At 33.1% G+C, this 11,909-nt stretch overlaps 1 protein-coding gene across 1 annotated transcript; it reads right to left on the minus strand.

The window, feature by feature from the left end:
* Positions 1-4,830: 4,830 nt before the first annotated feature.
* Positions 4,831-6,103, minus strand: LOC131030250 (cyclin-U2-1). Its single transcript, XM_057960978.1, has 2 exons — positions 5,509-6,103; positions 4,831-5,411 (listed from the first exon to the last, which is right to left on the minus strand). The coding sequence occupies exons 1-2, from the start codon at positions 5,910-5,912 to the stop codon at positions 5,117-5,119; spliced, it is 699 nt and encodes a 232-aa protein (XP_057816961.1). The 5' UTR covers positions 5,913-6,103; the 3' UTR covers positions 4,831-5,116.
* Between the last annotated feature and the right edge of the window lie 5,806 nt (positions 6,104-11,909).

Genomic DNA, 11,909 nt, shown 5'->3' on the forward strand with positions numbered 1-11,909 from the left:
GGCCTTGATGAAAAAGAAACAATGATCTTGTAATAAGATGAGGTATTGTTATTTGATTCATAACGAAGAAATGTTCATGATGATAGGATTGAGATACTATATTTAAATGATCAGATTATGTTTATAATATTAAATACAATTCATGAAATTGTTTAGTAGTATGGTATCCTATTTGAGGGATAAATGGTGCTTATTATTATAATCTTGCATATGAATATGGATAGTATTCTTGATGAGATGTATAATGGTTGTGATTAAGGAAATAAACAAGTACTGTATGAGGAAGACAGATAAATGCATTTAGATACATGATGGATTAAGTGATTGTTGAATCAAGATGCAACTTAGACACATTTGATTAGTGTTTTTAAAAGAAATTAAGGAAATGCAATGTGATGGGTTATGCATATGTATTAATGTTAATCTAGTGGCATAGAAAGTAATTAGTTATATGCATGTGAGCTTATGATCTTCTAGATAAGTGTTATGTTTAGATGATGTGAAGTGGTGACATTAATATACCCTAGGGAGTGGTTATGTCTGCGAGAGCATGTTTGGAGATAAGTTGATACTTAAATGAATTTATCCGCTTGCGTAAATTTATTTTTATGGTTATATACATGTTGTTTCATGTGATCTTGCAAATAGTTAATGTTGCATTGATGTATGATAATGATAACTTAGAGTAATGGATGTATGATGATGATAACTTAGAGTAATGTTGCATTGATGTATGATTATGATAACTCAAAGAAGTTGCATTCAATCTATTAGCTTGTCGACCAGTGTCAAGACGTTCGTACAATACAGACGGCTCGCTGTCTGAAGGTCCTTTCTTGTCGGCATAGATGAGAGGCAAAGGGAAATATTTAAGTTTTAATAATTTTGCAATCATCAGCAAACTATTAATGTTAAATTGTAGGGAATATTGTTGTTGTTGTCATCTAACTCCATGTCACTTAAAAAACAAGCAGACGAATGTCTATTTTACAAATTTTTCGAGAAAGTCAATTCGACTAGCGCTGAAAGGGACCCACGCTCTTCTTTCCGACATTGTGAGAATGCACTGGTTTCTGAGTTTCCTTAGTGAGCTGTTGATCTTTCATTGCTTATTTTATTTGTGCAGAAGACCCACAAAAGAAGCTTAAATTTAATGGTCGACACTGCCTGTTAAGTAATTTTTTTACTAGTGCTATCCATTAAAAGTCTTGCTTGAAATAGTAAAGATATACACGACAATAATCCTATACAAAATTGGAAACTTCATTTTCTAAAAAGGTATTGTGTTTTATTAAAAAATGTTAAAATATGATTATATGATTTACCAAATTTAAATTTTGTTTACAAAGTTGTGTGTTTTCATTCAATCAAATAGATAATAATGATATATTGGAAATTTTTTGAAGCAAAATTTAATATATTTGTTATGTTTTGAAATGGTTGAATTTTTAATAATTTTTTCATTTTTTTTTGTTTGGTATAAAATAAGATCTGAAGTCTCTATAGCATATCATCTGGGGTTTAAATAGGTTCAATTATAGTCTTAATATGAGAGCTAAACACTTGGGTTTTATTTTCCTTTATTGCAATAAAATTGAGATTGTGAAGCGTGTGTTTAAGATATAGGTTTATTGATATGAAAATGATGAATTTCACCAATAATAACAAGTTATAGAATAAAAAATTAACATAGTTGGCCAAATCTTGAAAGAGAAAATAGAAAGAAACCTAACACTTCAATTTGAAGTTGAAAGTGTTGGTCTATGTCCTACACACCAGAGTCCTAGGGATGTCCAAACTGACAGAATCAATAAAAAATGTAATTAGGAGGTCCTATAGGCCTATCTCCCAAAATTCGAGCCAAAAAGCCATAGAAATGGGTATTGGAGGCCCTAGTCCATGTGTTTCCTTCTATTTAAAATATGAAACTATCACTATCTTCTATGTATACTTATAACCCTCTCTGTTGGCAGATTTGAAATCGTATAGACAAAAAATAGAAAATAATGACTGTGTTGTATAGGGGCTTGCCTAAGTCAAACCTTTTGTTGGTGTTTCAATCTCCACAACAAGAATGATTTATGTAAAAAAGAGCTTATCCTTAAAAGAACTTAAGCTAAATGATAATAGAAAACCTAAAATGATAAGATTAAGCTTGATTTGTTAGAAAATGGGGTCTTAGCATAGGGACATAAAATAAGATAATAATTTTCAAAAAATATTCAATCGTTGGAGGATATAACCCACAAGATCCAACTTCAATCCTAAAGGAGATTTTGATGCTTTGTTTGATTATTTCCTCTTTTGATTTGATCCATTTTGATGTGAATATATGATGAATAGGTAAAATGATAGGAAATCAAACATATTCAACATAAATAGTAAGATACAAAATTGAAAACAAATTTAGAAGTATAGATCTAGAAATGAGATGCAAAAAGGAACCCGTACTAGAAATTTAGGGCAGAAAGTTCCAGATTGTGGAGTTGGGTGATTTAGTCCTAAAGGTGGTTTCATCAACAAAAGATTTTAGATTTTAGTTTAGAAGGCTTTGTAGATCTGTCTCCTTGAAATTCAAATGAAATGTGTTAGAAACTAGAGTTAAGTGAGTTAGTCTAGGGCTTTTCACCTATTCAAAATTTGGGATTGTCTATCTTAGTTTTCTTTTAGTAAATTTGCAACTCTTAGTTGTTGGATCTGTACTTGCACATACCAAAGATAGTAAAATGTTATATTGTAATGGAGCTTTCCTAAAGTCAAATCCCATGTTGGTGTTCCCACCTCCACAATAACAATGATGATGAATAAGAGAGCTTATGCTTGGTAGGCAAAGGACTAAATGTAAATGATGTTGAATTGACAAGATTATACCTTAGGAATGATAATGGTGGTGATGAAATTCTCTTTAGACAAGTCCTCCAAGTGTTGATGCAATAACATGACAAATCATAACAAAATTTATCATAGAATCATACTTTAAGATAAGTTTTTGTAGCTTGTTATTCCTTGTACTTAGATCTGGTCTTGAATGAAGGATTAGGACTCGTGAATTATGATGAATTAATTGCTATATTAGATTTGGAATGATAAACGATAGCATAATTCTTTTTTGATAGCATTACAAATATAGAAGACAATTTTAAAAATTAAGCTTGAGAATGTAGACAATGATCTTAAACTGTATTTTATTGCATATTAATTATTACCATAAAGATTCAAGGTCTCAATTCTAATCATACATAAGGTAAATATTTTTTTATGTAAATTTTTGTATTTCATATTAGACTACCAAAACATAAAAGTTTGTTTATTTGTCTAAAATTTGTTTAGCCAAAACCATTTTTGTTTTTTACAAATTTAAAATTGAAACCTATCCCAAATGAAATTATCATAATAAGAAGAATTTTTTTTGAAAATTTAAGCTACTCACACAAGGAAATAAATAAAAAATTAATATGGAATTGACACTTCTCACCTTCACATTCAATTTCCTTTGACAACCCTATCCTCTTGATGAGTGATGGAAGTTGGGAGAATCCTCCTCCCAATGAGCTTCTATGTGTCCTCTTAATGAGTAAGTTATGGAAGGCTATTCAAAACCAAATTAGCCCTAAACAATATTTGGAGCATGAAATGTGCATTTCATAACCAACTTTATATGTCAATAAAAAATGATCAAAATTAAATTATAAGTAAAAATATGAAATCCAAAATTTTAGGATCATGAAAAGTGTACATAACTAAAATCTTTAAAGTAAATAAAACAAATAAAAAGTTGATATTTTACAACGCTTTTAAATCAATTAAGTAATGTATTATTATTTAAACAAAATCAAGGGAATTTTTATACCTAACACAACTTACATATTCTAACATATGATTTTCAAATCAAATAACTCAACAAAATAAAAATTATATTTGACTCAAAAGATAAGACATATTAACATCACAACATTTATCTCTTTCTAAAATATCAAATCACAACTTATAACGTCAATATATATATATATATACGTGTGTTTTTATACACATATGTATAGTTAAGACATCGTAATAATCAAACATTTCACTAATATCACTATGATTTTTTAAATAATTTAATAGATAAAGTTTCATATAATTTATTCTCTACACAGCTTATTATAACAATTGAAATTCATCATCAAAAGAAATGATATCATAAACATTAGACTTAACCATTATCTAATTTGTCCTCAACAATTTTTGTAGTATCAAGAATAGCATTTAATAGATATTAAAGAGATAATTTTTCAGCTATACTTACCTGAATTTCAACTTTTGCTCAGATAGCAAATGCTTATAATTGACTACCAATTCCTTCGAAGTACTTTAAGAACTCTTGAAGATCTCAATTCCACTCAGAGACAACCAGACATCAAAAGACGTAAAAACACATTAATAAATTCATTAAACTAAGGTTCGATAAAAGTATAAATAACTGAGACTGTTATGAGCAAATTTACCAGTTTAAAAGGCTAAATTGATTGATGTTTGCAACTTGCAACTTGTCCTTAAAAAGATGTTGATAGTCTTATAAAACGACAAATTAGAAAACAAAGGCAGCTGATGTTTAGGAAGACTTTTAGAAAAGACAAAATCAGCATAGCTGTTTACAGATAATTTCGTGATATCTTTCTTAGATTCTGTCTCGCCTTTCTCTCAAACAAAATTGCCCTGGACCACTTTTGATCACAACTCATACCAACTGTAAAACTAATTTGTGATGAAGAAATTAAAATTGAACGATGCTCACAACTTGACCAAATTATCACCACAAAGAACAACCAAGAAGTGTGTTAAGATCCGTCATAGCTCTTTAGGAAAAGGCAAATTCAGCATTTCTTTTACAGATACATTTGGATCTCGCTGTACTACTTTACACAGGGACTAGTATTTACATGGCGAATTGCTTCAATCCTGAGTGAAATATGGATACCCAAGTCTAGGTTATTAAATGGGGATTTTAAGCAGAAATACAGATTTTTTTCATAAGTAATTTACATATTTACAATTGCTGGTCTCCTGCACTGGACTTACCTGCATTGTAAGTAGAAAGTTTTACAGACTCACATAAAGATGTTCTGCATACGACTGTTTAAACTCTTCTATTCTTTATATGACTATAAGATGATAAGCCATAGACAGCCATGCGGGATTTTGAATTCGGGCCACAAGTTTCATCTTTTGCACAAGATAGCCGAAGACTCCTCTCGATTTGGAATCCTCCGCCCATTGCAACCTCCCTCTCCAGGTGACAGCAATACCTTTCGAAAACATTTACTGTCACTTGCAATTTGAAACCAAGAAGAAAAAGAAACTCCATCTCTAATCTATTTATTTCTTCCCTGCTGAACCCTCCAACTGTGGCATAGTACGAGTTCTTGTAGTTACTGTAAATAAGCAATTGCAGGAACATCATTAGTAAATAATCTAAATTGTAAACAGCATATTTAAGCTCTTCCAATATAAAGCTGGGAAAAGACTTACATGTCTTCGACGAACTTGGAGGCGATCATGACAGTGACAATGATGAGTCGATGGACATTCTGAGAGTTAATCTTGAATTGTGGATGGAATTGAATAAGACGGTCGATGTAAGCATATGCCACCACAAATACCGAAGGACTGCAGCGAATGTATCTGAAAATCCTCTCCAAATAGTGTTGTATGCTAATATCTGGGACCTCCAATCCATTGAACACATCGTACTTAGGTGGGCTGAAAGTGATGTTGTTTGACACAGCCAATCTATCATTCCTGCTCACAACTCTCTCCAGAAGAGATGATAAAACAGAGAGCACGCAGGGACATGATTGTTCTGCACTGTCAAAAGAATAGAGATCGGAACGAATTCTTGTTGGAGAAATGAGTTGGGTCCCAATAGAATCCATAGTCACAGAGGGTCCTTTCCAACCTCAAAAATTGAAACGCCCAATAGTGTGGGTTTGTGCTGAGCTTTGAATTTGAACTGAATGTACACTTAGTGATCCAATGAGAAATAAACGAACAATGTTTTACACTTTTATAGAATGGTGTAAGATAATTGTTAAATCCATTGGAAACCTCACAGGAAGTTGCGTTGCATCTCTTCTCTTGACAGCTTGTCTACCACTAAACACGTTCGTACATTACAGATGACTCGTTTTGTGAGAAGATTCTTTCTTGTCGGCATGAATGAAAGGCAAAGTTAAGTACCAAGTATTTTTTAATTTAGTAATCATGAATGTTAACGCATCTGTCTGCTTGTTTGTTGCTGAACAGCGACCAATCTACGATGGAATGGTGCGCACTCGGGGCAAGCATATTAAAAAATGAGCAAAGGAATCTCCTATTTTACAACTGTTTCGAGAAAGTCAATTCGACCGCCGATGAAAGGGCCCCGCCCTCTTCTTTCCGACATTGTCAGAATGCACTCCCTTAGTGAGTTGTTGATTTTCCATTGCTTATTTTATTCGTGCAGATGACCCACAAACTGGGGTTAATTTTAATGGTTCACCCTGCCTGTCAAGAAGTAATTTTTGTGCTAGTGTAATGCATTCGTACTCGTGCTTGAGCGGAGGGTTTAGAATTTATACAGTGATTAAAATTTTTATTCTCTGCAAATCACGAGCCAGCTTTTGCTCTTTCTAATTTTCATAGTGAAGATTAAAAAAACAAATGTGCTCACAAGTTAAGGAAATAGAAATTTATTGGCATGTTATTGACCTCTGTTTATAGTGCAGAATGTCATAAAGAAGTTTGTAATTTTACGAGGCAAGAGAATGCTCCACTATCAAAGTTTTACAATTGTGTTTTCAGCTTCTCCAAGACCTTATGGATGTTGCATTTATAGCAAGGCATTGTGGTTTGACACAAGACCATTCATAAATGGCAACACATCAACAACTCTCATACTAAAATTCTCCCCCTTTGTCAAACACTTAGTTTAACAATATTTTTGTTTATTTGTTTTCATATTCTCATTTTCTTCCCAACTTCTCATTCTCTCCCTCTTTCTATTATCTCATTCTATTCAACTTGTCAAAAACATACAACTGCACTTAGCTCCCCTTGAGAGGTAGCCCCAAATCATTAGTCTAGAATAATAATATTCATGAAGTTCACTAGACCAATGCACCTCTATATGCATTTAGTTTAGAAAAAGAGGGGTATTAACCCCCAATTTCTCCTAGAGATATTCAAAAGTATCCTTAGCAAGTGCCTTAGTAAAGGTATCAACAATTTGTTCCTTTGTAGGTACATTATAAATTTTCACCTCATTCTCCAAAACTTTCTTCCTCAAGAAGTGATATCGGATTGAAATGTGTTTTGTTTTTGAATGTAGTACCAGATTATTAGAAATATTTATATTGCATGGGTACTGTCACAAAATATACAAATGGGTTCATCAAACAATTTTCCAATGTCTTTAGAATTTGTTTCATCCATAACACCTTTGTACAACAAGGAGTAGTAGCAATATATTTAGCTTTAGTAATAGATGGAGATATTGAAGCCTGTTTCTTACTCAACCAAGCAACCAACCGGGGTCCAAGAAAAAATGCACCCCACTTGGACTTTTCATGTCATCCACACAACCAACTCAATCAACATCGATATAGGAAATAAGAGTTAAATTAGATCTTCTGAGATACCACAGACCATTGTCTTTTGTTCTTTTTAAGTATTTAAAATTCTTTTCACATCAACAACATGTCAATGTGTCTCATTGGGATCTTGTTGCAATCCTAACTACAAGGCAAACAACATGCATGATATCTGGCCTGGTAGTAGTCAAGTACAATAACTCTCTAGTCATTGATTTGTATTTTCTCTCATCAAACTTCAAAGATTCAATATCTTTTCTCAACTTACAACCAGTAGCCATCAAAGTACATGTAAGTTTAGCATTTTCCATTCAAAACTTCTTCAACATTTCTTTAACATACTTAGATTGTGAAATAAATATACCACCATTCTTCTGGCTAACTTGTAAACCAAGAAATAAATTCATTTTCTAGTAATTGCCATTTCAAGCTCATCTTGCATCTCACCAAAAACCTTCTTGCACATACTATCATTTCCTCTAAAGATTATATCATCCACATAAACAACTACAATCAATCTATATCATTTTCAACAACCTTAAAATAGAGATTATTGTTAGGAGTACCTTTTTGAAATCCTTGTCTCAACAGGTACATGTCAAGCCTTGGATACCAAGCTTTGGGAGTTTTCTTCAATCCATATAGTGCTTTCTTTAATTTGCAGACCATATCCGATGTGTCTGATAGATTGAATTCTTCTAGTTGTTCTATATATGCTTCCTCTTTTAGTTCTCCATTCAGGAATGCAAAATTCACATCCACTCGATAGATCTTGAAATCTTTATGTGTCACAAAATCTAGAAGTATTCAGATAGATTCCATTCTTGTCACATGAGCATAAGTTTCTTTAAAATCTATACCTTCTACCTATGAATAGCCTTTACAAGCAAGTCTTGCCTTATTCCTTACTCTGTGTCCATCTTCATCCAGTTTGTTTGAAAATACCCATTTAGTCCCTATCACATTATTATCAGCTGGTCTTGAGACAAGTTCCCAAATCTAGTTCTTCTCAATCTATTCCAATTCTTCTTTCATAGCTTTCATCCACTACTGATCATTACAAGTATCTTTTACTATTTCTGACACTGTCTCTGAAATTAAGCATAAGTTCACCTTTTCTTCAACAACTTTACTTCTCACGATAAAACCTTTGTTCTTGTCTCCAATAATCTATTTATTTGCATGATTCTTCTTCTTCACATACCTTAGAGTCTTAGGAGCAATTTCTGAAGCATCTTCAGGTTATCATTCGACACTTTAGTTTCTTTAGTATTTTCTTCTTTTGGTTTACTAATAGACTTATTAGATTCATATCTCATCTCTACAACTATATTGTGAGGATCCGGTTGTTACTGAGAGGGGGGGGGGTTGAATCAGTAATAACAATAAGTGAAAAAATTTCACCAATCTGAAAACACTTCACCAAAATAGTTCATAACCAGTACCGGCAGCTGATCAAATAGTCTCCAAAACATATTTAGCAAACTAATATTGGTAGCTACTTAAGTGTTCATCATTAAGAAAGTATAGTAAAGACATCAAATGAATAACTCAACAATCCATCCACAACATGAACACAAGAATTTTTCACGTGGAAACCCAAATGGGAAAAACTATGATGGGAATTGGCACCCACAAAATATTTGCACTCTTTTGGAATACGTCTTGTTAAAGGCTTAGCATGGTTAGGAGCTTTACAATAATGCCCGATTAAGAGTAGACCCTGTTAGGAGTCACCCAATGAAGGTATTTTAACCTCAACTCTGTTAGGAGCTCTACCCTGTTAGGAGTAACCTTGCAAAATGATTTAAACCCAAATTAATGAGCCACCCGGTGAAGGGATTTACAAGATTAGGTTTGTTAGGACCTACCCGATTAAGGGATTTTAATACTATTGCAACTGTTAGGAAACAACAGGCAAATGATTTGATCAATGCACTCTCTACTTGCTAGTGCAAATCCATTTAAGCTCCAATCCGCTTCACACATGTAGACATCTCAATCTGGTTCAATACACTCTCCTTCTCTGATCACCGACACAATAAACCTTCCAAAACTTGACCTAAATAGACTTTTCAATTAGGTTGGTTACAAAACCCTAGAAACATTCAAAATAAATTGAATTTAAATCATAGATCATATCAGATCATTGCAAATCATTACAAAGCATCAAATAGATCATTACAACAAATTTCAAGACAATTACAGCCATTTAATGATCATAACATGTCACCGCACATCGATCTGATAAGTTGTCAAACCCTTAACACATTTTGCTAAGCACTTCATTGTTTCCCAAGAAATTTGATCTTTGTATGTGTTCAAATGCAATCTTATCATCACACATGGTTTAGGACACATCACCGCTAAGTAATGAACATGATAAGATTCACTGCCAAACCATAAAACATCACCGATAAAAGATCTTGTTATTGGTTCTCAAACCCTACACTGAATAAACCATAGTCAATTACAAACATGACTTCCGGTTCTCCAAACATGATGTGGTTCATTTCATAGACTCATTACAATATCATAAGAATACATTGCAAATTGCAACACCTAACTCAATACGGATCTCTATCACAACCATCTCCTTCATTGTTCCTGCTTACCAGTTCACTGTCAACTTAGCAAACATACCATTATCGGTTAGGCTTATATCAATTAGATAACTTAGATGATATACCAAACATAAATAAATATGGTTGTGATCAATGACAACACAAATAAATGATCATAAAACATCATCTCACAATTATATCATCACCAACAGTCTTTTACCGGTACATCATCATCTTCATCAGTTATGCCAATATGCCAACTTTCTCCACCTTTGGCATTGATGGAAACATTAAAAGAATGCAACACCAAAACAATCAACTGATGAAAAATACCAGGAACTCATCATTCCATGTTGTACAGTTGATCTGTGCTTCACTTGATCTTCTCCTCCTTTGCATTACTTTTCCCCCTTTGACAACAATGCTAATGGTGCAAAGACATCTTCTTTCTTCATCTCTATTGCTTCGTCTCTGCTGATCCCATTGAGGAGTAGCCCTCTTCTCATCAATCCATAGTGAAATATATTCAATGAGTCCATTGGATTGATGCATCACTAACATCCTAGTTGATCTTAGATAGGGGTATAACCCCTAACTTACCTCTGAGATATTCAAAGGTAGCCTTAGGAAATGACTTAGTGAATATATCTGCCAACTGCTCCTTACTGGACACATGTTCTAGTCTCACTTTCTTTTCTTGCACTCTTTCTCTTAGAAAATGATACTTCAATTCAATATGTTTAGTCCTAGCATGCAGTACTGGGTTCTTAGAAATGTTTATGGCACTAGTGTTATCACAATGTATGATCACCGGTTCTGTCATATCTTTCTTGAATCCTTCCAAGACATGTCTCATCCATATAGCTTGTGTACAATTCATGGATGCAACTACATACTCTACTTCTACTGAATACTAATATATACAAGTATGTTTCTTACTAGTCCAAGATACCAGTCTACCACCTAGAAAGAATGCACCACCGGTTGTGCTCTTCTAGTCATCTACATTTCCTACCCAATCTACATCAGTGAATACATGCAAATAAAAATTGCCTTTATATGGATACTACAATCCATAATCAATTGTCCCTCTAAGATATCTGAATATTCTCTTCACTACTATCATATGTTTCTCCTTAGGGCTCTTCTGAAATCTTGCTACTAAACCAACTACATGGGCAATATCCGGTCTACTATGAACAACATGATGAATTTTTCCAATCATAGATTTGTTTTCCTTCTCATCCACTATGGGTAAATTATCTTCTTTTGACAATCTACAACCTATAACCATAGGTGTTCCAACTAGTTTACAGTCTTCCATTCCAAAGGTCTTTAACACTTCCTTCACATACTTAGACCAACTGATAAAAATACCACCTTTCATCTGATGTACCTGCAAGCCAATGAAAAATTTAATCTCACCTATTAGAGACATCTCAAATTTTTTCTTCATCTCATCTGCAAAAGTCATACTCATATCATCATTTCCTCCAAATATGATGCCATCAAAAAATTCTTCTGCAATCAACATCTTGTCTCCTTTAGTCTTCAAATAAATATTGTTGTCCTCATTGGTTCTCTGAAATCCCATCTTTATCAGATGTGCATGAATTATTTCAAACCATGCCCTTGGTGCTTGCTTTAATCCATATAATGCTTTATGCAATTTGCATACCATATCCTTATCTTCTGACAATGCAAACCCATCTAGTTGTTCAATATATACCTCTTCTTC

The sequence above is a fragment of the Cryptomeria japonica genome, chromosome 6, assembly GCF_030272615.1.
Source record: "Cryptomeria japonica chromosome 6, Sugi_1.0, whole genome shotgun sequence".
NCBI lineage: Eukaryota > Viridiplantae > Streptophyta > Pinopsida > Cupressales > Cupressaceae > Cryptomeria > Cryptomeria japonica.

What these genes read in the sequence shown, in the direction of transcription:
- LOC131030250 (XM_057960978.1), bottom strand. Translation starts at nt 5,912, where the DNA reads ATGGATTCTATTGGGACCCAACTCATTTCTCCAACAAGAATTCGTTCC. An exon ending in TCCAAGTTCGTCGAAGACAT is followed by an intron (nt 5,412 to 5,508) that starts GTAAGTCTTTTC and finishes GCTTATTTACAG; the next exon opens with TAACTACAAGAACTCGTACT.